The 27271-nt window shown below is 41.1% G+C and overlaps 1 protein-coding gene across 14 annotated transcripts in view; it reads right to left on the bottom strand.

The window, feature by feature from the left end:
• Positions 1 to 27271, bottom strand: part of TENM4 (teneurin transmembrane protein 4) — a 1543936-nt gene that overhangs the window by 60879 nt on the left and 1455786 nt on the right. For all 14 annotated transcript variants that reach the window (XM_077174070.1, XM_077174074.1, XM_077174077.1 and 11 more), the window contains 5 exons: positions 17831 to 17950; positions 10285 to 10546; positions 4282 to 4549; positions 2121 to 2264; positions 862 to 1111 (listed from right to left, as the gene is read on the bottom strand). In XM_077174070.1, coding sequence (XP_077030185.1) covers positions 862 to 1111; positions 2121 to 2264; positions 4282 to 4549; positions 10285 to 10546; positions 17831 to 17950 — 1044 coding nt within the window. The remainder of the gene's footprint in view (positions 1 to 861; positions 1112 to 2120; positions 2265 to 4281; positions 4550 to 10284; positions 10547 to 17830; positions 17951 to 27271) is intronic.

The following is a 27271-nucleotide window of genomic DNA, read 5'->3' as shown; positions in this document are numbered from 1 at the left end:
CTGTCAAGCACAGAAGACTCATTCAGGAACACTCCCTTAACTCTATCTGACTTTCCTGGAGTGAGGCTTCTCAGGCCACGCAAAGCCCCACTGCTTTGAAGTGGATGCTTGTTTTTGTGGAAATTTTAGATAGGAAAAATATCCTCAGTTAGGTCAATTTGAAATTTGGTTCAGTCACAATTTATTCAATTTTCTCTACTTTTCTCTCTGCTTCATTATTTTTAATGGATGTTCCTGCCCCTTCCTCGTTATTTCTCCTGGTATATTTTTTTCCTTTGCTTTTTGGCATTAAAAGGAAACTCTCCACTTACTTCCAGATGCTTCCCATCTGCATGTTCTGCCTGACACTGCTGCTCAATTGGGAACTGAAGGGGACTGCTACAGCTGTGCCCTCAAAAAACAACTAGAAAACCCCAGTCTGTGACTGCCTAGAGTGATAATCTTGTCTAAATTATGAGTGATTATCAGTCCTGATTCACCTTTACATATCATCATCAGTGCTGTGTCCTTCCAAGTTTAGGTTATCTCAGAGGCTGCTTGTTAATTTTCAGCATTCCCACTGGTTTCTGACTACAGGAAAAGGCAGACATCAGCACAGCCTGATTTAGCAGCACAGAAATGTGTCAATATTTTTGGCATGTGATTCAGTTCTGGAAGAACTCACTAGGCCTGTGTTTCTCTGGTGTAAATCAAAGTCAGCAGAGTTGCAGAAGAGGCAGATCCAGACAGCTTTTTCTCTGTTTTGCTGTGTTGTTTGATTTTCATTTTTTTTAAGAGTTCTGCTCATTTTTCTTTTGGGTACATAGGATTTCTGCAGAACTTAAGAGCATTACTCTAATGGCCACATTCAGCACAGAGTACCTCAGCTCCAGTATGTTGGTGACATTGCCAGAGGGAAAGATCCTTCGGATGTAGTTGAAATCTCCAACATAAAGACTTCCATCAGACCCACACGTTAGGGCAACAGGAGCCAGGAGTTTGTTTCCATCTGCCAGACCATTGCAGCTTGGACAAGAAATGCTCCGCCTGCGGCCATTGCCCATGATGCTTCCAATTACAGGTGGCTGCTGGGAAATGAACTGGTTTTCCCCATTTCCCTTATGCAAGATGCCTAGAGAGAGAGAAAACAGTACTATGGAAATTAAACAAACAGGGAGACTGAGACCAAAGGGAGCACAAACTGGCAATGCTGCATGCCAGCTGGGGAATCTATTCCGTAGCAAGAAGGCTAATCATCTTTCATAGTATTGTTTTGTGATAGTTTCAAATGAGGACCCTTTTTTCTGAATTAAGTATTTCTTTTAGACCCGTAACATTTCCTGCAGAAGGTAAATATGAGAACAAGACTGTCTTTGCCTTTAAATGAAATGCACTTTTCAGCATCATATGAATTTTTACCTGCCCTGTCTGTTCCTCCTTGTCCTGCAATTTGCAGTCTACCAGGTAAAAAAAAAAAAAGAAATTACATCGCTCATGGAAAAGTAAGGGCCAGGAAAACTATGGGACATTCTCTAGAGAAATGTTTTATCTGCAAAGTTTTAGAGGAGCTCTGCCTATTTTCCCTCTAAGTGTAGCACTCTCAGCAGTGATGTGGGTTGAATTAGATGTTTGCTCCCATACCACTATTATCCAAAGGGACACAGTGCTCCCACCCTTGAACATGTTCTGATGAGCTTTTAAGCTTCCCTTCTGCAGTCCTCAGCAGTCTTCAAGGACTCTGGAACCTTCCATTCTCTTTTAGGACCCATGAAGCCTCTTGTTTCACAAGTACACCTTGCATATTGGAGGATGCCTCTGGATGGATTTATGCTTAGTGGCAGCTCCAATCTGAATAGGCTCCCCTTTGTTATTTTAGGAATATTTTCCTTGATAATACCCTTCTTTTACAACACTACAAAGTTGGGCTGACATTCAACTACTTCATGATGGCCAGCTTCTTTTACATTTTGCAAACCAAATTGCTTCTAAATGTAGGTAACTAGAAATAATTTGTTAGTAAAATACATGAGAGAACACATGTGTTGGTCAGGTTTCTTTCTTTTTCTTGAATTCTTAGTGATAAGAAGCAACTAGGTCTTGCAATGCTGCATTACTCTTGTTATGAGTTGCAGACAACCTACCACTTTGTATATTGAGGGCATGGTGTTTGTCCAGGGACCATCCTCCAAGTTTGGAAGCATCAATTTCATAACCCTGAAGCACAGCTGTCCTCTTCTCCCACAGGATTAAGTCTGGACAGGATTCATACTCATAACCTACTGAAACTGTAAACAAGAGAGAAACAAGACTCCTTAGATTAGGAACTCAGAAATGCAGTGCCAGCACACACAGAGTCACAACTGAGCAGAGGTATGAGAATTTCTACAGAAAATTGCTAATTCAATTGAAAATGTCATCATCATAATGCACAGTCCAAATATTTTTTTTCTTAAAGGTGTATTCTGAATCTAAAAAGATCAATGTCATTGTCAGTGCTGGGCAAGTGTGCTAAAAATTCAAAAGATACTGTTTAAGGATGTATTTTAAAACAACGGATATCGGGATTAGGACTTGATCTCTAGGAGTCCTTTCCAATTCAGGATATTCTATGACCTGAGAGTGTACACCACTGCTGGACTCTCAATGGGAGAATTTTACTCCTATCTAATTTCTCTGATCAAAGAATGCATACTAGGAACTTAATCTTGATTATGATCTTTCTTGGAAGGTAAAGACTTGCGCAATTCATGCACGGGGCAGTGAGTCCCTCAGAGGCAGCAATCTCAGTCAGGTTGACTTGTGGTCATTGTTAATATCAAAAGTTTGCTTGCCATGATGTCTAATCAGAGCCTTTCAGGAGTAACTCCGCTGAATACGCTGGAGTTGCTTAAAATTGTCAGCAGAAGGAAAATAATGGTTTTGACAGAATAATGATTCTTTTACGATTTTCTCAGAAGAAGCAGCACCATTTTCATTGGTCTGCTTTTCTTCTTCTAATCTTTACAGCTGAAGCAAAATAGAACTGCAAGTTCCACACAAATGAAAAGCAATTACATAGATTTTTTTTTTTTTACTAGATAGAAAAAAAAAAAACCTGTCTGATCTTACAAGTTTACCAGCCTCTTTGAAAAGTGCTGAGCTCTGAGAGAACTCAGGATTCGCCATCAAACATAGCCTTTTGCAGATTGTATCAGAAAAAGATGTAAGTTAGGATACAAAAGGTCAATGTTTTCCACTGTTCTGGAGGTGGGAATCATTGAAGGCATGAATGCTGATGTCCTCAGACCTGCTTGTGTAGTCTGGAGCTGCAGAGTTGTTTCATGGAGCACTCCAGGACCCACTGATGATCTAGCATCTTAAAGAGCATGCATGCAGAGTGCTTCGGGATATGCTACATTTCTCAGTGTGGACTCTGAGCTGGGTAAGGCTCAGCAGGGTGCACAATCCAGCCTGCTCAAGGCAGCTAAGCCTGAGTGAGAGGGGAAGGCACTTATTCTTACTCCTAGAAAACCAGGCATCCTGCAACTCCTCTAAAGAGACTTATCTTCAGTTGAGCTATGAGGCATAATGAACCATCCTTCTGTCAACAGGAGCTGTATTTGCTAATTTGGGATCTCTCCCATTTTGCTGATACCATTTCCTGGCAGCCTGAAGGGACTAGTCCAGACTCAGTTGAAGACCTGTAACTGAATGTCCACTGGGTGTTGACAGATGGGAAGCAATCACTGTAGAACTGCATTACTTCTGCTCATTAAACACCCAGTATGGGATGGCATTTTTGAATGGGTAACAAAGAGGAAACTAAGATTAGACCAACCCTGAAGGTCAGGCACAAGGAGCAGTGGCAATCAGGGCTCTGTCCTAGGGATTCCTTTCAAAGCAGTGTTGACAGTTTTTGGCTATAGGTGAGAGGTAGCCAAACACTTCTAGTCCCAGTTAATTCCTTTTGTATGAATATGATGGGAGCAGTTTAGGATGTATGTGCTGGGCCATGAGCCAGCTAACAGGTAAGTACTTGCACTCTGTCCTTGAAAGTATTCAAGGCCAGGTTGGATAGGGCTCTGGGCAACCTGATCTAATGGGTGTCATCCCTGCCCATGACTGGGGAATTAGAACTAAATGGTCTTTAAGATCCCTTTCAACCCAAACCATTCTGTGATTCATCTGCTGGGGAATGTGTGCTGCAGTGAATCTGCAGGGACCATTCATGTGTCTGCAGTCAGACCATACTGATCTAGGACAAAGTCTATCACTGCCACTTAGCTGCTTCTAAAAGGAGGCACAAACCCTGGGGTCACTTACCGAAGGCTTCTGAGAGCCCATACACCTTCTGGCTGTAGACATCTGTCTTGTCCCAGATGAAATAGTAGGACAGGTCTGGGGCTGCTGCAAACCACTTTCTGAAGAGGCGTCCCTCGACGGCCACCATGAGGTGGACTTTCATGAGGTTGAAGGGGATGGTGGGGTGGGTCATGCTGATCCGCAGCACTGATTTGTAGCCAGCTGTGCGACTGCTCAGGTAACTCACTTTTATTTTACTGCCGGAAACGTTAATCTCCTCTTGTAGAGCCTGTGGAAAAGCAATCCATGAGCTGTTAAATCAGCAGCGAGCAGACAGGAAAAGGCAGTGAAGCTCTAATTTATCAAACACACCTGTATAAAAGCTCTGGCAGGCATGTCTAAAAAGGCACCTAGTAGGCATCAAGTATGAAATCATGTACATAACTTATTTCTGGAAGCTAAGGAAGGCCTCACACCTTCTCCATCTCTGTTACATGGGAGAACAGGAGAACAAAGTGTCACATTAAGTCAGTGTTTACAAAGAGACTCACTCTTAAAAGGAGTACCAGGACCCACAGAGGAAAGTGCCTGGGATCTCAGATAATTACAGCTCATGAGTTTAACTTCCATTTTCTGTCTTTTATCATCATAGGTTTTAGAGGCCTCTAATTTTTGTCTCCTGCCTTCCTTTTCCCAGTAAAATATCACACTCTACTTGGCCTTAAGGATGTTTCCTGGTCCTGATCATAACATGAAATTCTCTCCAAGACATTACTGAATCCTGGTTCCACTCTCCCTCCTCTGACTTACCCATCTCTCCTACTTTGAAACTGCTCCTTTCCTACCTCCTCTCTGACCCACTCTACCTGATATACCACCTACCTCTAGCTTCTTTTAATCTGTGTTCTTGCCCTTATTTTCTGACCTCACATTTGCTTCTACTTATTCTGGTACTTGCTTAAAATTCCTTGCCTTCTTACTTAGGTGATAAAACTGTTGGCCTGACCTACCACCTACAACTCCTTTCCATTCCCTTGCATTCTTCCTTCTCTTTCTTTTCCAAACTCCTCAGTATTCTATTTATTTTCTCTCCCAGCCATAAGTTTGGGTATTTCTGATTATCTAACAGGTGCCCATGACAGTACAACACTTCAGAAAAGACTGAAAAAACATCAGGGAAAGCCTTTTCTGCTTTGAGAACAGAGAAGTCTCAATAAAGACGAGATTTTCAGCTAATTTACCTGCTAAAGTATCACCAGAACTTAAAGTTTTGTTTTTCTTCTTCTTTTTTTTTTTTTTTTTTTTTTATTTTAATGGAGAAATGCTTGGTAGTTTACGGAAAGTGATACAAATATATCCCTGACACTGTGCCGATCTTTCTGTGCAAAATGCTGATAAAAAAAATCTTAGGAGTAAAACATTGTCACCTTCAAGAAAACTTCACTCTTGGGTAAACACCCAGCTTGGATATTTTTGGCACAAGTCAGCAACCTCTGGGGAATATTGAAAAATGAAGGCAGAAGCTTATCAGTGAGCAGGAAAGCCTGGTGGCTTTATGGGATGAGTTAAAAGGTCACAGCTGGCACAGTCCTCTCCTGTGCCACTTCTGAAGTTCTTCAGTGGGCTGGCCCCTAAATGACATGGAAAATACATCCCTAGCAATAATCATCTTTCTGAATTTAAGGACAGGGAACCTTGAAGGCAGGTGGGTCAAGAGATTCACCCATCAGGAAGGGATCACATCTATCACAGTGTGATTCTTGGGGTGTCCTTGGGGTGCAGCGTCAGAAGCTGGACTCAGTGTGGGTCCCTTCCCATTCAGGAGATTCTAGGATTCCATGATCCTTGTGCCTTCCAAGTTATGTCACTCCTATACCAAGCTCTGTCTATGTGGGAGCAGCAAACTCCCCTGGCATAGTGAGTTGCTCAACTCTTACAGGTTTTCTGGTTAGTGTTATCAAAAATGACAAATCTTGTAATCTGCCCCCTGAAAACACCTTTTCTGAGATATTATCCAAGGCCCAACACTTTTTAAAGTGATCACTAAAAGGCTTGGAGTGTTGCAGCACTTGAAAACAGACACATCCAGCAGTTAAAACCCCATTCCACTGTGCTCATAAATATTTACCTTCTCTAATGCAGTCTTTTTAATTTACATATCTCAGTGCTTAGGAGGTTGAAATATGACAGAATTGGGAAAACCCAGGATTTTAAAAATATATTTTATGAGATCATCAACAAGCTGGATGGGGACCAGGCTCAACCAGAGATGAGCTCAGCCAAACTGCAGTAAAGGTGGCCCCTTGTATCAAATCTGTCTTCATATGTAACCCCATCAGGATAAAAACAGGAAAAAATAATTGTCATGGAGATACTATTTAGAAAGTCTGCTTCAGATCCTTGTCATAAGTAATTATTTCTCTCTGTCGTGATCTATCTCTGCTGTCCACCATTCCAAAGAAAAGGTCAGCCCAACACTGCCAAGGCACTGAGCAGCACAAGGGGCTGTGTTTAAAGGTGTCTGCTTGAAGAGAGGGTTCAAATAGTAATTCAGGTGATTCAAAATGTATTTGTAGTTTGTAAATTGTGACAAACTAGCAACAAAACACGGCACTGGTAGGGGGGTGTATAATTCAGTAGAATATCAGAGGGAGAAAAGGGGGAAAACAAGCTTTAAAGTAATCTGAATGTTCTAGAAGTAATAAGAGCTAAATTGTGCCCTTATTTCTATTTGATAATTGCTGTTTGGCCCAGACACATTTGTATGCTGTGACTGCAGGCCTTGTGAAAGACTCTTAGGGTTTATCCCAGACTAACCAATATAATCTGCTCTTTTAAAGAGATCCAGCCACAAGGCTGGGCAGGCAGAAGAGCAGATTCTTCAGGCTTACTGGGGATTTACACAGGGTCGCAATTTTCACTGTCATGTTATCTTTCTCTGTGGTGAGAATCTGTTCATGCCTTAGTAGCAATTTTTCTACTCTTAGTATGAGACAAGGTAGGAAATCTTGTTTCTGTGTGCTGGGTTACACATGTCTCTTACAGCTACTCTTCAATCTGCCAGCAGACAGGCAAGGAACAGTCAATGTCTTTTTTTTTTTTGTAAGATGCTCAGAGAGAATTTTAAAAAGGAAAACCATTTTGAGTCTGATTCAGGGGCCTTAACATAGACATCTATTGCTTTTGAAACACTCTATGGTATCCAAAACTTCTGCAAGGGCATGACAACTCTGACATGGACCTTTCTGACATCTCCACCTTTCTGAAGCTACAGCTAGAGGCCTGAAGGGGCACTTCAGGGCATTCTGAATGCCCCCAAATCTGTCTATGGGCACCTGAATCAAATATTAAAAATGTACTACTATGTTTTTTGAATGCATCCAGGTAAAGACCACTGCATTTATTTCTGCATTTATTTGTTGGAGCTCATGGGGTTCTTATCTACCCACTCGTCAAAACCTCTTTCCCAGCCCTGCTATCTGCTTGTCACCTCCTCTCAGCTATGTGCTTACACCTTTTATATTTAACATTTCCCTACTGAGAACTGTGTATTATAAAATTCAGCTGCAGAAATGGACAGCTAGGTTATTTTTTATTGTATGTACATCCAGTACAGAAACGAAAAGTAGTCCATTTCTGAACTGCAGTACAGTCAGGACTCTGCCACAAATCAGATTCTCTTGTAAACTCCTGCACCACAAACTCTGCTAACCTTCAGCTGTCAATATTTGAGGTGGAATATTGATTTACAGGTTTTAGCTCAGACATATGGCACACAGGAAAAGCACTGTGTTCATCATGTATGGGATTCATCTTATGTCAATTTAAGAACCTAAGTTACGTGTCTGCCCTGAACTGCTCTTTTAGGTCTTGCCTATAGATAACAGCAGATACAGACAGACTCTTTAGAAGGTTGGTGTTGCCTTGTAAACTTAAGAGTGGGATTCAATTCCAGTTTAAGGCATCTAAATCCAGATGTCAACTTATGTGATGTTTACATCACATAAACAACGTGATGTAAACACACACATTAATTCAGTCAGTGGAATCAAACTGATACCATCAATTTCAATCAGTGGAATCAAACTGATACCATCAGTGAGAACCAGAAAGCTTCAGGGTGGTCGGCTTAAGTGATGTGTAGGCCACACTGATGTACTGCTTTGATTTCTGTCCACTTAAATGGGAGCTCAGATATTTGGCACATATCCAGACAACTGCACGTGAACTCCTTATAATCTCAAAATTAATCCTTCTTATGTATTAGGTTCCATAAATACAAGTGTCTCGTGGGACTTGGGATGTACAATTGATCTGCCATTCACAAAGATATCCAGAAGATATAATGCAGGACACTGATAGGGGGATCATTCTGGATTGGCAGTTGAAGTTCAAGCAGGATATCATCAGGACATTTCAAATGGCACCAAATTGATGAGGGTGGTAAAACATTGACACAGGTTGTCCAGAGAGATGACAGATGCCCCAACACTGAAAACATTCAAAATCAGGTTGGATGGGGCTCTGAGCAGTCTGGTCTACTGGAAGGTGTTTGTGGTACCAAATAATGACTGAGGTTATGATCATAGTTGCACTGTATCAGATATTTGCTTTTTCCCAGGCAGCACTGACCTTTCATGATGTTTGTTTATTTCATAAAAAGATGTGGAAACCAAGATTCTGAACCAAGAACTTATAATATGATGGACTTTACAAGATACAGGACTTAATTAGTAATTATGCTGGGACAAACATGGGGACCATAATTGTAAATTAGTGTGAGAAAGGATCATAAGACTTGGTCCAGAGAGAAAGGTAAAGAGACTACTAGCTTTATTTGTTGCTCGGTTTAGCACCTGGTTTATTAAAATTAGAAGGTATAAAGTTACTTATTTCCTCATTAATGGTACTGCAACCCCAGTGGAGTCACGCTGGAAGCACACAGTTTGTCTCTACACTTGTTATCATTTCCTCCTTGGCAGATTATTGTCACTAAAAGCAATACTCAGGACATGCTGAATGCTGGCATATAAAATCGAGAGAACAGCATGTCCAATGTAGCAAAGGTTGAATGCTGCTACATCCATGTGTTTCAACAGAATTAGTATTTTTAAGGAAAATTGATAATTTAGTTCCTTGGACTATTCTGTTTAAAACACAACTTTCCATTTGACAAAGTACATTGAAGCCACAGCAGATTGTTAAGGTTCTTTATCTGACTCATACTTACTCATAAAAAAGGAAAATGGAGATGAGAAATTAAAGGTAACCCTCTCACTCTGCTCATCTATTCCAAATGTCATGAAATGCAATAAAACTGAGGTGCTCTGCAGGCTGTCCCTTCTCACCCTCCTGCTGGCTGACTGCATGTCTCAGCAGCTGAGTAGAGTGGGGGGGTGTGACTTCCAACCATGAGAAAGTTCACTCCAACACTCCACCACCAAGGTTTATAGTGCCCAGAGGGTGGAATTTGCTCCTGAACAGAAGACAGGCATTAGAGCATCAGCTAGAAGGGCATCAGCCTGGTTCTGGGCATGTTGAATACCAAAGGGTTGAGACCAAGGGCCTGTTGTTGGTCACATAAGGGTCACATAAGCTCATGTGTTGTTAGCCACAAGTGCTCTACCTCCATCTCTCAGGGATAGGAGAAAAGAAATCTGGTAAAGCGAGTGCCTTGGAGTGAGTGCTCCCGCCAAATGTCTGAAAAACGGAGTATCCAATGAGGAATGCACATTGTTAGGAAAGCAGGCGAATAGTCATATTTGTGTTGCTCAAAGCTGTCAAAAGAAGCACAGAAAGAAGATGGGGATGAGGAGGCCCCGGCAGAGGTTGCCCAGAGAAATTGTGGATGCCCCAACCCCAATTCAATGCCAGGTTGGATGGGGCTCTGATCAACCTGGTCTAATGGACAGTGTCCCTGCCTATGGCAGGGGGACTGGAACTACATGATCTTTAAGGTCCCTTCCAACCCAAACAATTCTATGATTTTATGACTTGTTGTCCCTCCACTCAAACGGCCCATACCTGGATTTCAGGAACAATAGGACCTTTCTCTGAGCAGGAAGTTGCAAAAGCAGTGAGCGGAGAAGGAGACACCACAGGGTTGGGCCGGGCGAAGTTACTGAGGTCACAGCTTGGGATCTCATTCTCTTCGTGCCTCATGACTATGGTTTCCATCACAAAGAAGCGATCCCACGGCAGCCACAGCGTGTGCTCCTGGGTGATGAAGGGAGCCCGCTCAAAGTGCAGGATAATTGAGATTCCACCAATGGTAACAAGATCAAAGCTGTTTTAAGAGATGGAATACAAAATTAGTGCAAGCGCTACCCCATCTGTTTGTTTCAACTGTCTAGCAAGGACCCCAGAAAAATAACTGCAAGAAATGTCATCAGTCTCATTTTATGAACCTAAAATCTGCAGCCCAAATAGAGTTTACCTGAATAACAGCAAGTGTTGGAGGCAGGAGGCCAAGCTCAGCTTCTTTGTCCTCATGTATATTGAAATCATACCCAAGCCTTTTTAGAAACATGTTTATCTTTGTTAGTGCTTTTCTAGCACCAACTTATTTTGGCCATATATACTCATTTTCTTTTTTTTTTTTTTTCTTAAAGTTGTGATTATCCAAACAAATGCACAGATTGGATCAATTCACGTGATGAAATACACTATTTGGAAAGAGGTTTCTCTGACACATCCCCATATGAATTGTCTTGGCATCTCTGCTAACCTGACTAATGCCTAATGCAACCCAGTCAACGCGGAGAGCCCAGTCATGGACTGAACCTAGTCTACTAGAAATACCTACAGTGCAGGGTGTCTGTGTGCCACAGCACTCTGCACATCATCTTTTTTGACTCTTAAACATTTAGAACAGTGCAGATGAATCACTGCCTGTGGCCTCTGACTTCACCCTAAGCTACCTCCTGCCAAGTGGCTTATCTGCCTGTGTTACTGTTGGATAACAGACAGCCCTCTGGAGCTGTGTGAAAGAATGTTACCTTGATTAGGAAAATGTTTATCCTCTGGATGTAAAGATGTTGGGATAAGGTTCTGGTGGTTTTCTTAGTTTTACATTTAAACTTCACATCTTGTCACAGATGGAGATTTTATCAAGTACCACAGGGATATATCCACTATGCATAGACCCAAAAAAAGAGGTGTTAAGCAAGAAAGGAAAGGATTTCAACAGAAATTGACGACCTCTTGTTTTTGCTCCTTTGTGTTTTTCTCACTGTCTCTTCGGTTGCAATGCCAAACGTGCTTCAGGCAAAGAAAGTTTTCTCATCCCTGCTTCTTACTTTCATGCTTGGTACTGCTGTATGACACTCTCACTGAGAGTTTATGCATGTGATCAGGTTCACTGGTTTCAGCAGAGCTGCTCATGTGCTTAAAGAGCTACGAGCTTAAGTGCTTCTCTGCATGAGAACTGGGATGTGAAACACTCTTGATTGCCCAAAGCCAGACTTGATGCACCTTGTAAATAAATGGTAAGAAAGAAAGTGAAAAGACTATCTAAAAATTATTTTTAAAAATAAATTGTGAGGCTTTCAGATTGGGTGCAAAAACCCCAGAGGAGCAACAATGGGCATGAACTATTTCTAAAAAATGTCTTTGTCAAGCAATTTTTTGGGGGAACCTTTTTTATTTTATGGTTTATGGACTGAGGTGCCATTTAGGAAATAGAATTATGAAAAGGTTATTCATTAAAGAATGTTGAATCGAGTCCATGAGAGGAAGTGGAAAGCACTTCAAAAAGCCAAAGCCATATTTATTCTACCACTTGAGTTGGGGCATCATGTTCCCAGACCTATGGAGCTTGGCTTGCTGCAGCCTCAGGAGTAACCTGCTGGTTCCTGCCAGCAAAGCTGCACAACGATTGTACCCTGATGTGAATGTTTCTAACAGTCAATTAGCATTTGGCAACTCCTTCAGCTGGGAGGGAGATGCTTGCTCTGCATGGATCCGGGCACTGAACAGGCCAACAGGAGGGAGGAAATAAACATTACAAATGATTCTCAACAAGTTTTTAGGGAAGTTGGAAGAAGTCTTATTTGCAAACACCTCTGTTTCATTCCTTTGGCTTCACTGAGCCTGGATCAGAGATGGAATCTGCTGGGGGGAAATGTCTTGGCCTCTCCTGCATCCCCCAAACAGGATGCAGAAGGGAAAGCACTACCTCCATGTCAGGCTCCAGCAGCTGTGAAAACAGAACCATGCAGTATTTTTTAGCAAGCAGTGTCGCTCACAAGCTGGTTTTCCCAGAGTCCCAGGATGCAGCTTTCAAGTTACCTTGATGAACTAAACAAAAGGTAAACCCAAAATCAAGCAGAAAAAAACAAACTGAAAACACCTCCCAGTTTCCCTCGGTGAAATTAAATTTAAGAAAAAGAAAACTGTCCTGGGATTGAAGGAATAAGATAATTTTATTTCTGTTTTTGCTGCTCATCTCTGATGTATTTTTTACCACTCCATAAAAATCATACTTGTCGTACAGTTGTTTTGTTGTTTTTCTTTAAAGACTCTGGAGAGACAAGCAGAAGGATGAAATTATCTATTTATCCAAAGCAGCTCAAAAAATAAAAACTCTACAGGAAAGTGTAACCCTTTCTCATCTCTCTTCTCTGAAAGCTCATTGTTTTTGGTATTTCTGAAAAAGCTATGCAAAGGCTGCTGAATGCAATATGGAAAAGGTCTGGAGACTTTCTTGCTGCTTTATTGTGTTCCTACAACCCAGGGATACTGAGGACCTGCAGCCGCTTTAAACTACTGCTTTAATCAAATTTAAAACTTTATTTAAAAATGTGGTTTATAATCCAGTACTGATACTTTGAACTGTCTGTTAACTTTGCTTTACACAGAAATGCAACAGAGTAGTTTGAGAGTTGTCACTTTAAATTCATGCCCTGTTATATAAACAAAGTCTCTGGTGCAGTAATTAGGCTAAAAACACATGCAATCCTTGAAGTTATAGGAGGTTTTGCTCAGTCTAAGTAATGTGACTTAAACAGGACCAGGGTTTCACTATTTCAGGCTGTATCTGAGCAATGTTATAGGAGAGACCTGGAATAAAGTGAGTCCCCTTACAGAGGTGAAAAATTTATCTCACTGTAATTCTAAAACTGAAATTTTACTTACACATTTGGAGACTTTATCATGCCAAAAAGAAACTCCAAAACCCCCAAACCTGAAGCAACAAAATCAGCTTAGGAACCAATCTAGCTAAACTGATGCAATTGTATCTTTAAAGTCCCTAACTTTAAAACCCCAGTTATTTCCCTGCTATCAGTAAACTGATTTACTAAATCAATTTAAGGCAACTCAGTGCACATTTTCAAGAATATATATTCCTATGGTGAATATGCCAAAGAATAAACCTGCTGAGTTTTATGCAGTTATCTCATGACCCCTGGAACAAGGTAACTGCTTGCATGTGTGCTCCCATTTATTCTCCAAACCAGAATGACACTAAAGATGGGAGGGATGACCCTCTATGACTGGGAATGCTCTGGACTGCATGCAGCCTGCTACTGTAGTTCAGGAGAACCTGCTTCTTGTATAAGAGTATCAATTTCTTAAAACAAAGTTGACCCAATCACATGAAAACTTTGCTGTACAAAAGCTGATGAGATATGCTCTATTAAAAAAAATACTCAAACCCACAGAAAAGATAATAGAAACTGGAACAGCATGAATTCTTTACATGATTTTGAAAGTGCTTTACAAATAGCATTAAATAAATATTATGACAATCAGTAAGGAACACAAGTAAATATTAACTCTCTTTCACTGGCTGGTTCATTGGACTGGGAAAGTCAAGAGATGCATCTAATGGTACCCACTAAATCAGAAGCTGGGATTAGAAATTAGGATGTCTGACAACATATTCTGCCCTGACAAATTTTAGCTTGAATGGTCTTATATAGCTCAAGGTAATTTACAGACCACTGAGGAAGTCACTGGATTTCAAGGACTTCGAGTGACCTGATCTAGTGGGAGTTGTCCCTGCTCATGGCAGGGGAGTTGGAACCAGATGATCTTTAAGGTTGCTTCCATCCCAAACCATTGGGTTCTATGGATTTTGGTGTTCTTTAACTTGTCCATTTATGGACAAGTGGTTTTTGTCCATAGAGTACCTACAGAGTACGCAGATGCACTGACGTGCCTGTTCATTTGAGAAAATACCTGCATGTATCCCTTAGCCAAGTTGGAAGGTACATTCATTATTCTGGAGGCTCAGCACTGCAACTGGACAATTTGTTTGATGTTCGTGCACCAGATTTCTGTAGAAGCAGATTGACTTGAGAGGAAGGTGAAGAAAGTGAAATCAGAAGAGCTGACACCACTGAGTCAGGGGGTACACTGACCCCCACGAGCTGCCTACAGAAATCACAGCTTTAGGATGAATCCCACTTGGTCACAGATTCCTTGCTCTGAGACAGCTGATCTCTGTCATTTTTATCACTTAGAGCTGAGTATCTGCTCGGGGCTGAGTCAGCAAACTGCAGCCCTGAGCTCCTTGAAATTAATTTAGCTTCTGGAGGCTGGCAGCCACTCTAAGGAACCAGGAGTCCACCAAAGCCTGGTGGAGCATACTGATGCTCTGGCTGCACTGCTTTCTGCCCTGTGCCCCTGCTCACCTGGACCTTGGGAAGGACATAGCATGGAAGGAGCATCCCTAGCTTGAACTTCCAGTAGAAGTAGATTTGTAGCAGGGGTGGTTACCTCTCACCACTGAAGAATCAGAAAGAAATAGTTGCTTGAATATTGCAAAGGTCTGGAGCCTGGATAGCAGCAGTCACCTCCATGCTCTGTCCCTTTAGCCTTCATGTTTGCTGGCTAGAGGTCCAGTTTACAATACGGCCCCTCTGTGCTAAGTACAGCACAACTGCAATGCAAACAGATGGTTTCTTTCCTCAAAGTATTTGTAATCTATATTAATGATTACATACAGCAGTTGGGTGTTGTACAAACACAGGGAAACAGACAGACAGACAGACAGAACAAAAGGTTATGACAGGCATTGTTGTCCAGCGATCTTTTAGTCATATTTATCTGTTCTACAGGATACAGATTTTGTGCTGATCCATACACAACAAGCTGATCATGAGAGCGTGGTTTGGATCCCACTTTCCCATGAAGTAGATTCAGTACGGTTGCCAGAGATACCCTAAGCAAAAATGTTCAAATTTTCTCTTTTTTGCAGTAATGCCTAAGCTAGTGGCAATAAAAAGACACCAGCTCCAGGGGTGTCCTTTTCCTGGAATGTCTCTTTATCATCTCCATTTTATTGCCATATCATTGAAGGGTTGGAGCATCACTTGGAAAGCCTCCCAGTCCCTACCAGTGTTACAAGAGGTGCAAACATCCTTGAGTGTGAACTGGACAGCATCAAGCACATGTTGCTAGCACATGTTCTTCTTTTTCATTACAATGCTATCTGTTTCTCTAGCCAACTCAAATGAAAGTTGTGGATTAGAGAGGTGCTAAAACCCATAAATCCTCTCCCAAGTGCTAGTGGTTAGTAGTCAATACGTAGAGCATATGCAGCTGGAAGCCCTTCTGTTACGTTTGTTCTTAAAAGAAAGGGAGCCAATTAGCACTGACAAACAAAAGATAAGATGAAAGACATTCCCAATTTGCACTGCTTTTGTTTTGGTTGAGCATGATTGCTCAGATTCTGCCTCTAACACAACTGTAATCCTAATGACTTCTTCCTAATAATTTCAACACGAATTAGCAAGAATAGATCTCCTGAGAGCAGGAGACATCTTTTTAAATGCATGGGCACTGCATTACTGAATTGCTGGCTAAAGATTCTAGGTGATATCACTAAATTAATAATAATAAATAATGGGAAGGGGGAAGGGGGAAGGGAGAGGAGAGGAGAGGAGAGAAGAGAAGAGAAGAGAAGAGAAGAGAAGAGAAGAGAAGAGAAGAGAAGAGAAGAGAAGAGAAGAGAAGAGAAGAGAAGAGGCTATACATTTGTTAGGGAAGTACAAGGATCATCAAGTCGAGCTGCCTTACAAGTTCAGGGCTGATCAAATTAAACCACGTTATTAAGGGCATTGTCCAAATGCCTCTTAAACAGTGACAGGCTTAGGGCATTGAATGCCTCTAGGAATGCTGAGGTTACACTTGGTGCTGGTAGCCTGGTGTGCAACTACAGTGTGAGCTGCAGCTGAGGTCCTTGGGGGGTAGAAGGCCCAGCCAAAGCCTGAAGCAAGAGGCAGGGAACTGCCAAGTAGCCACATGGAGAGATGACAGGAGCTGACAACTCCAGACATTCCAGGCTTAGACTGTGAGGGGATAAAAGTCTAGGGTTTCCTTTGTTCAGGGTCCCTCCTTGCAGGCAGCAGCTTGGGCTCTTTTGTTATTTAGTTATTGTACCAAGATTAAATATTTTTAGGGATCTGGACACAAGACACTGCTATGGAAAACCTGAGGTTTAGTGGGTGAGGAACCCCGGTGTGACTGTGTGAGTGTGGGGTGTGGCTGCGAAGTGACCCCTGTCCCAGCTTTGGTGGTGGGAGTGTGACTGCCAGAGTGGCTTCTGGATACTTGGACAGGGAAGTTTACTTAACTGGAAGCCTGTTTCAGTGTTTAAGCACCCTCTCAGTTAAGAAATGTTTCTTCATGTCCAGTCTAAATCTCTCCCAGTTTTGAACCATTCCCATGAGTCCTATCAGAGGATACCAAGGAGGTGAGCTCAGTACTTCCCTCTCCACACCTGCTCCTTAGGAATCTCTAGGAAGCAATGAGGACACCCTTCAAGTCTCCTCTTCTCTGAACTAGAGAAACTCAGAGTCCTCAGATGCTGCTCACAAGATATTCCTTCCAGCCTTGTCACCACTTTCTTGCCCTCCTCTGGACACATTAAGGGACCTGAACAGTTTTCTTAAATTGTAGGGCCCAGAACTGCACGCAGTGTTCTGGGCGAGTCTGCACCAACACTGGATACAGCAGGACAACGACCTTTTTGACTGGCTGGTCATGCTGTGTTTGATACACCAGGATGGGGTTTGCCCTCTTGGCTGCAAGACACACTGCTCTAACAGCTTCTATTCAGCTGCTGCTGGCCAGCACCCCCAGATCCCTGTCTGGAGGGTTGTTCTCCAGCCATTCCTCTCCAGTTTATACTTGTGCCTGGTGTTACTTTGTTCCAGGTGCAGAAAATCCAGCATTTTGACTTTTTAAAATTCATCCCATTCATCACAGCCCAATGTTCCAATGTATATAGATCCCTCTGCAAGGTCTCTTGTCCCTCAGGAGCATCAAGACCACCTCCCAGTTTGGTACCATCAGCATCTTGCTAATGGTGCATTCAACTCCTGCATCCAGGCCATTGATAAATACATTGAACAACACTGGCCCTGGAACTGAAGAGCAAGGAACAGAACTGGGGATCAGTCACCAGCCAGATGCAGCCCCAAAACAACAAACATTAATGCACCAACATCTTCAAAAGGTATGAATAATAAATGTGCTCTTGGAAGGAGTTTCTCTTTAGTGGTCATGGCAATAATGCTGTTACTGCTGCCTGAACACTGTAAATCCCATACAGACATCCCACCTGCCATCTTGTCTGCTGATTGTGTATCCAAACAGAGGATTGTTGACAAAGCTGATGTTCACTCCAACTAAAGGGGTCCCATCTGCTGTCATCACCTGGCCTCGAATCACACATGCATGTCTGCAAGAAAGAGAAAAATTATAAGAAATAGTAAGTTGTTCGGACAAATGCAGTTTCTTCCTCTCTTGATGTGGCTAGGAATTCCTATGGATTAGAAAGCCAAGGCCTTTATAACCTGTAAAGCTGGAGGCCATACCATGTATTTTGATGGTGGGATGCTGCCCTTTGAAGGCTTTCTCAGGCATTGCGTAAAAACCTTGGATAATCAAAGTGAGGTTTACAATTACCCTATTATATGAAAGCAACTGCTGCAGCATGTCCTTAAGTATAAATTTCTGTAGGATTTACAACATCACATTGGAATTTCACAGAATCACAGAATCTCCTGAGATGGAAGGGATTCACAAGGACCACAAAGCCCAGCTTCTGGCCCTGCACAGAACAGCACTCAAATCATACCACGTTCCTGAAAGTGTTGTCCAAACACGTCTGCAACTCTGGCAGGCTTGGTGCCACAACACTCCATCAGGAGCCTCTTCCAGTGCCCAACCACCCTCTGAGTGATGAACCTTTTCCTAACAGCCAGTAGTGTCTTAACAGTATTGCCCTAATTAAAAGCAAGGTGTATTTTAAAATCAAAGAGAGCTGAAAATTACCATGCAGTACATGGACATATTTAAGGCACAAAAGCCCCAGAAGATCCTGACCAAGGCTTGGCAGCTCACTTCTTTCCTATTTGGGAAAACCATGACAGAAAATTTGCTGGGCTCAGAAAGCTTCCTTACAATCTGCCTGGGGAGCTGAGCACACTAATAGGATGGGTTTTTTCTTCCCCTCTTTTTCTTCCCAAGTTTGGTAGATTGCACCATTTTATAGGCTACATCTATTCCAACTACTCTGTGATCTGTAATATGCTCTTTTATCTAAGGATTTCAAGGACCTTTACAAACACTGATTAATACAGCCAGATTGGTATTTTACAGAGAGAGGAAATAAAACATGGAATGATTTTCAGTTGTCCAAGGTCAGTCAGAAAACCTGCAGTAAAGCCAAAGACAAATTTTCTTGGTTCTCATTCCAAAGTCTGTTTCCAGACTTCTAAGTCATTACTACATTGCTACCTCAGGAGCTTCCCATAAAGACAAAACATCACATGTCTGTGAGAGTGTCTGAACCCAATTTTTGGCTGAAGGTAACTATTTTTCTGAGCAGCAACAGCAAATTGTAGTGTCAGTGTGCTAACGTGACCCAATGAATAATTTTTCTAAGTGCTGTCCTGCTGGAGAGCAGAGATTGAAAGCCAATGTTTCTCCAGGTGCAGAACCAGATCTCAGCTAGAGTAAATCATCCCAGCTGCACTTCAACAGAGCAATGGTGCTTTGCTGGTTCACTGAGGCAAAGGATGATTTCTGCAATGTTTTGTAAAGATGATTTCATAAACATAGATCATTAGGGAAAGAGCCAGTTATTTTCTTACAGTCCACCTAAAAATCTGAGATTGTATAATGCAAGGAGATAAAGTATAACTTCTATTTAATAAAGGCTGCACAATTTTTACATTCCACAGTACAGCAAACAGACCATTTGCCAGGGAGTCTTAAAAAAATTCCTGCTGATCTAAATGGAGAGCTCCAATATTATCAAAAATTACTGCAGCAATGCCAAAATGTGTCTGCAATCTAAGATGTGACTATATTCACATATAATTTTGGAATAGGTCACAAGAAAATTAGATACTGGAAATTATTTTTATGGCACGGAGTTTTCTCTGATGTATCATCACTGACTTAGGAGTCATGTAGAAAAAGACTTGGACCAAGTTTGGAGCTAATAATCCAACAATCCTACAATGGTTTGGGCTAGAAGGGATATTAAAGATCATGTAGTTCCAAACTGCCTGCCTTCCACGAGACTGCTTTACTCAGGGCCCCACCTAACTTGGCCTCGAACATATTCTGGGATACGGCCAATGAGGGGAATAATATCCTTAATACTTCTTTTGCTTCTTCCATTAAGGGCTCTAACTCAGCTTTCCATATATAAAAACTGGAAGACAATAACTCAGTACAGTATTACGCACATCACTCTCTAACACACAGGTAGAGCATAACTCAAAAAGAATCAAGATGCCATGGAATATGCTTGGAAAGATGTCGATGCTTGGAATAACCCCAATGAAGTCAACAGGTCACCACCTGCAGTGCAATTTTTGCGTAAAGTGAACGTGTCTGAGCACACCTCTGAGCCAACAGCAGAACCTAGGCTCTCTCTTCCCAGTTTTTTTCATGATCTGCTACACTCTGCCCCATCTTCTTTTCCATCCTTCAGAGAGACCAGAGTGGGTTTGAAACTTCCTTCTCTCAGTTTCTCATCAAATGAGCTGAACATTTTATGGAAGACAAAGAATCACTGCAAACTCTTTCATGAATACTAACACCTGAGTACAAAAGAATTGATGTTCTGTACCACATCTTCAAATAAGCACTGCAACTAAAAATGTTTTAAAATAATAAGAACAAGATCATACATTTCTGTGAACCCAAGAAGAACACTTCCACGTGTTTTTTTTTTTTTTTTTCTTCTAAGAGGTCAGAGCAAGTAAAGAAAAAAATACATGTTGCAGGTGTCTCTCCTGCTGCCCTACAAGACATGTCCAGGCAGTTTTAAAGTTCTCAGTAACAGTGCAAGCAGCTTGGCCTAGAACCTTGGCTCAGTAAATTGGGGATGTGCTTTATATCCACAGGCATCTGCTCCATTACATATCACTGACAATTATTTCTACAAGCACTAGCACAAGGTGGGCAAACAGTGAGTTTCCTCTTACCTTGGCAGCTGTAGCAAATGCATTTGACACCCCACCTTTGGAAGGAGACTCAGTTCCTATCCTGGATGATGCTTCCCAGCACTCATCCAACTCTTCTAACACGCCTATGTGCTCATGGACTTGGAGGCTGTCTCTTCTCAGAGAAGCAGCTTGTCAGCAAACCCAGCTGCATCCCCACCCTCCTGAGGACTGTAACCATTGCTTTATTTCCATGCTTTAAGGAAAGATGTTACCACTAAGGGGACATCATTCCCAACCCACAGCAGTAAAAAGAAGATGGAGCAAGATGCATGAATCTGAATCCATTTAAAAGAGATAGAGATGGAAACTGGAGGAAAACTCAAGCCCAGACTGTCTCTGATGAGTCTCAAGTCTTCTACTTCCCTGGGTGATAAAATTTGCCCCACTTGAATAAAACACAGTGCATTGGAAGCAGCTGGCTTCTCTAGTGTCAACATGTCCTTTATGGAGACAAGATTGAGTGTCTACAATGCCCCAAGCCCCCCAGGATCCTGGTTAATGCTAATTTAGTCAGCTATTTCCTTCAGCTGACCTTGGTCTAAATGCAATTACCCTGCAAAGAAGTTAAGTGGCACTGCTAAGATGCTCAGCTCTGCTAGAAGGTCTCCAAATACATTTACATAAAATTATCTCTCATGTTAATAGAAGAGATTTATTCCATCAGTCCAGGCCTGCTAGTTCAGAGTGTTTTCTGCAGTTGAACAAAATTCAATTTCTTGTAGCCTGAGTCTCATCTTTTCAATAAATTATTAACAGATTCCACCTATTGCCTCTGGTTTTTGGTTTGTTTTTGTTTGTTTTGTTTCCTTCACTACTGTTACATAAGACTATATGGATTCTTGTTTTACAAGGAAAAGCTGTCTCCATTTTTCCTCTTCTTTAATTAGACTTTTCCTTTTAATTTTTTTTTATTTGTCATAAAAATTTGCTTGAAAGACCAAATCATTGTCAAAATGCCATTTACAAGGCCAGATGGTGTATCAGACAATTTTACACTGTTGCTTTGTGAAGTTACCCTTTATTCCCAAGAAAATTAAATTAAGTCTTTCTGCTAAGATCCGGGCCACAATGGCAAAACAGACAGGGGTACTCTGATGCCTTTATGTTCCTATTGCTCAGAGACAAATAAAATTTGACAGACTGTCAACAAAATTCAAGCAGACCAAACCAGCCTTAGAACAGAAGCCAGAAAAGTAAATTCCACAAAAGCCATTTCACCTCATGGGAGCACATTAAAGATTTGTCTTTAATACTAACTCTGATCCAGCGTCTCACAACCTAGACACCAGTCCTTCCAACACATTTTAGTCACAGATGTTTTCTGGTGACAGTGTGCTTGGCATTTTGAAATAAGGGAAAAATACTGTTTCTGTTAAGCATTTTTCATTGTAAGAAGAAAATTCCATGCATCCTAAATCCCACTTTTTCTGCAGGAAATGTATGTTCTTGCCTTGACTGAGGATAGGTGACATGGGAAATCTCACTCTGATTAATTTCTGTTGCTCCTCAAAATACTTCCCACATCCTCATTCTCGTTTAAATGTTTCAATGTGTGAAAATGGTTATCATGACTGCTTAGCCATCCTCAGCCAAGTTATTAATAACAAATATTTTAATTTGACATTATAAATACTTTTGAACTTACCACTTTAATATTTTATTGGTATATATAAATATATATGCATATACATAGGATTTATCCTTCTCCTCAGGATAAAACTTCAACAGAGCTCCATAGAACAAAAATCTAGAAAGTTATAATTCATTGGGAAGAATGTTATTAATGAAAAATAATCTCTACAGCCTTTCTGTGTGACACCAGTCATGTCAGCTGTTCTGTTTATGTCTCTTTACTGCACCTGCAAAATAAGAATCACCTCCTTACAGAGACATGAGAAGAATAATTGTAGCAATGTGATAATCCCTTTGCAGAGGGATTTTTACATTCTCATGGCATTCATCTGTGATCTGCTCAGTCTTATAAGTGCCTAGAAGTGCAGATGTGCTACAATCTCTTGTCTTTAGCCTTGGCTGCGCCCTTTTTGCTTGAGAGTAAGAGAGGATAAAGCAAAATGTACCTCGTCCATTTTGGGTTGAATGCGCCTGTCTAATGTCAAACAACCTCAGGGCAGTCTTGTACCAGGATAGACAGAGCACTTGGTAGAATGCCAGGTAAAAGCTAAGGGCATCACGATCAAACACACGGACACACAGAAAATGCCTGAGCTGGCAGATGAAGGACAAAAGAAGAAGAGGAAAGATCAGAACATAGAGACGTTCAAGTTCATTGCTTGTGGCAGTATTTCCCTCAAAAGCCGTCTGTAAAAACAGCCCTGCCCACTCGCCTCTTAACTGTGGAGAAAAACCTCCTGACAGTCTTTCCTTGAAATGACTAAATCTGTCTGACTTTTTTAGTTCAGTTTAGTTGTAAGAAAAGCTTAAAGTCAAAATCTATGTACTGCTCTTAGCTGCCATCTGAATTAAGGAATTAAGGTAAGGAAAAAGAATGCAAATGATCCTTCTGAAGGTCTCCTTGTTAAAAAGAAAAAAGGCAGATTTTTATATAGGAAATTAAAATTGAAGAGGACTCATGCAGAAAGAATCCCACACTATCATGGACAGCACCAGTGAGTTTCTGAAAGGGTTTGGCACATGTTGGGTAGCAGGGATACAATCCTGCTGGATTTAGCAGGGCTTGATGCCATAGGACATGGAACAATGGTTCTAAACTAGAAGAGGGTAGATTCACATTAGATTTAAGGAAGAAGCAGTTTATGATGAGGATGGCAAAACACCAGTACAGGCTGTGTGGAGAGCTTGTGGCTGCCCCATCCCAGGAAACATTCAAGGCCAAATTGGATGGGGCTCTGAGCAACCCAATACAGCTGAAGATGTTCCTACTCATGGCAGGGGCTAGATGGCCTTTAAAGGTCCCTTTCACCCAAAAATATTCTATGATTCTAAATAACTGATTAGGCTCATCTGAGGAGTTTGCACTAAGGGGAGCAGCAGAATGCTGGTGTCAATGTGACAAAGGGACTAAATGCACTAATGTTTGACTGTATCCCAAATGGGGACTGCTAAGTGGCACTGACAGACATGGCTTGGAACAGATCCTGCCATTCTGCTTTGTGAGCCACTGATGGAACAGGGACCCTGGAGAAGGAGAATGGCTGACAAAGAGCAAAGTTTTTAAGAGCTCTGAACAGAATCAGTAAAAGAAAGCCAATTCTAAGTTGAAGCAAGAAACTGCACCTGCCCTGTTTGTTTTACCTACTCAGTGAAGGTACTAAAAAGGTCTCATCTCTGAAGGATCAGGAGATGCTGATGATTATGTGGGCATGGTCCTTAGCTGTTAACCTTTTGCAAGAGGTCTTCTACAGTATTTAGATATTCCATGAAAGAAATAGCAAAGCCAAGTGAATGAAAAGCTTCAGTGAACACCCATTACTTAAATTGTCTGAAGGACAGGGGAAAAAGCTACATAATGCTCAGATACTTTTATAGATGTGGCTAATGAAGTTGGTTTTTGAAGTCAAAAAAGAAGTGCTTATTAATCAATATTTACAATAACATCTCTAGACACAGATTTTATTCTTGCTGTCTCTTTAGATCTGGTCTAACTTGACAGTATCAACCCAGTGAGTGTTCTTCCTCTGATATTTTTAGTATACATGCAAGGACTTGGTTTTGTGATCAATTTTTCAGTTTCTTAGGCTTCCCACTGTATGCACCTGACTCCATTCTGCTCTGTGAAGACTTATAAACTGATGGTTCTTTAACATCTCCTTGGGCATCATCTTTTTTCAGCAGCATTAGTGACTGCTGGTTGTAGCTCCTCCAAAAGGAAAAGGCGGTATCTTTATTGCATGACAGCTTGGTAACAAAATGTAATATCCTTTGAGGACCTCCTACCACTCTTAGAAACTCCATGATCATTGCTCTCACAAGAATTCCCTATTGGCTCCATTCTTGAAAGACTAAGGCCCTTATTGCTTTGAATACTTCTCCCAGGAACTGAACATTATTCACCTTCTTGATGTGTGTCCTTTTATCTTTATGACAGCACAATCTTCCTCTCTGATCTGCCAAGCAATCTGGCCACTCTTGGATGCCACTCCTGCCGTCCAGAGCATCTTGTTTCTCTATGCCTCATTGACTTACTATTTTTACACCTCAAGATTTCTCAGTTGAACTATAACTGTAAGGTGGGAGGGTAAGGGATATGGGAAGGCTACTCAGCAGAGGAAAAGATGCTGATGACATCTGTGGAATTGTAAAACTGCCTCCAACTGTTTAAATTAAAGTATTTTAGAACAGAGTTTTATAGGAAATGCAACACATAAAGTTGGGCTGTGCTTTATTGCAAAGTTTCAGTGAAGAATCCTTTTACTCACAATGTGATTGACTAATGCTTTAGGAGCTGATGACTCTCTACTTTTCTCCAGTAAAACCAAAGAAACACTCCTGCTTTGCATAAGGTATTAAAGAAACACAATCACACTCATATTTTTTTAGGTCTGTACAATCCAAATCAAGTGTCTAGTAGTACGTAAGGTACAAGATAATTTTTCCACCTAATACTGAATTATGCTTATTTCATGATTTTTCAGAAGTCATTTTATAGCTATTATTTCTATGAGAGATAAAGAATTTATGCTGCAATAACTTTCAGAGATGAATAGTGTATTCATGTCAAGTCTTCACTAAAAATGTCTGCAGAACTTAGTAGCTCTGTATTATTACAGTATTTTACATCTGGTATTTATTTTGTAAGCATTGGCCACATATTCAGCTCTGCAGAAGAACAGAAATAAAAGCACTGCCTTTCATTGAATCTGAGGCACGATGAAAACAAAACCAAGCAGAAGAGGAGGAAAAATACATTATTCCAGGTTAATTACAAAATTATCACTCTTTTGATGACCATAGGGGAAGTTCTTTAACTACATATAAGCTGTCTGATAGATTTGTAACTATCAAAAGGAATTACGGAAAATACAAAAGATTTTATATTTGGGATTATAAAACTGCTTTTTTATATAGGAGGTTTTAACCAATTTAGCAAATAAATACTAAACTCAAAGGACAGACTCTTTCTGATATGGCAGCTTTTTTCAGAGGACAGTAATTTAAGTACTGAATAAATATTTAATCAAATATCCATGTGCAGATCCAAGAGAATGCATCAACACGTACACCATAGTTTGGACTCCTAAATCCACAAGTGCACATCAGTACCTCTGTAATCTGGGAGGTACTTAAATATCAAGCCTTCAAAACTTGCAAGCATGAAAAAAACTCCTAATAAGCTGTTTTCTGCACACTCCTAATGAGCTGTTTTCTGCACACTTCAAGAGCTCCTTGGGGCATAGGTATCACCTGAGACCTTTTAATTCCAGGTGCAGGATGGTGCATTGTTTCTATCAATTGCCTCACTGGGCCTTGCAAGCATGCCCAAATCACACAAGGAAGATCCTACTCCTTCCCTTGTGCTTGGTCATAAATATCTAATGTTTTAAAAATATTTTTAGAAAGCTGCATCCTGATTTCTCTAATGACTGTACACAGGACTTATAGAATTACAGAATCATTAAGGTTGGACAAGACCTCAAAGATCATTGAGTCCAAGGAAATTCCTTTTACTGACAGTTACAAAAGAGGAATATAATTGCCTCATGGTTACACTATCTATGTCATGTAAAAGAACATAAATATGGACAGGAGTTTTACTTTCATTAAATCTTGCAGGTACAAATTCCACAAAGTTGATGTAAGTAGCTGCATATATTGCATTAATTTACTACACGGGAATAATGTTATGCTAAACTCAAAATCAGAGGGCAAACACTGGAAAAGAAAATAAGCCCTGTACATAGGAAAGGTAAATTTTAAAAGTATGCTTTGCTCTTAATTCCTCTTGAAGGGATTAATTACCAAAATAAAAACCAGTAAGTTTTTAAAAGGTATTACTTGTACCTAATAAGGAGTTCATATGAGTAGAAAGCATCAAAAGAAGAATAATGTCTTTGGAAGACAATAATGCTGAGAAGAACAGGATCTGAAGACTTGCTGTGTTAGCCTGTTCTAAAATATGGAAAAATATGACCTTGCTTCCATCAATACAGGTACCATGCTGTGCCATGAGTGCTCACCCCCAGAACACTAGATGCTGTTTTATCTCTATGACAAAGTTTTAGATGCAGCATTCCAAGATGTCCTAACCCAAGCTGTCCCACCCACCCCATTGCTTCTGGGTGTCTGTGTACAGTGGGTGCATCTGACCCAGAGAATTTCCTGCTGCTGAAGGGAGCTGCATCTGCCTGGAGTTGGACCAGAGCCAAGGGCTGGATTAGCCAGCTCAGGAGAAATCATCAGGATTAAAGCTACACCTGGTAAGTTTTGGTTCTTTGACCTCTAACTTTGTCTTCAACTAAAGAAGTGTTTCTTAGGTCACTGTATCAAAGTTACACTTTTCTTGATGGAAAAACATGGAAAAGACAGAGCACCTTGGTTTCCTTGGGAAGAAACCTCAG

Source organism: Agelaius phoeniceus, chromosome 2 (genome assembly GCF_051311805.1).
Source record: "Agelaius phoeniceus isolate bAgePho1 chromosome 2, bAgePho1.hap1, whole genome shotgun sequence".
NCBI lineage: Eukaryota > Metazoa > Chordata > Aves > Passeriformes > Icteridae > Agelaius > Agelaius phoeniceus.
This window is presented reverse-complemented; position numbering and strand designations above follow the sequence as displayed.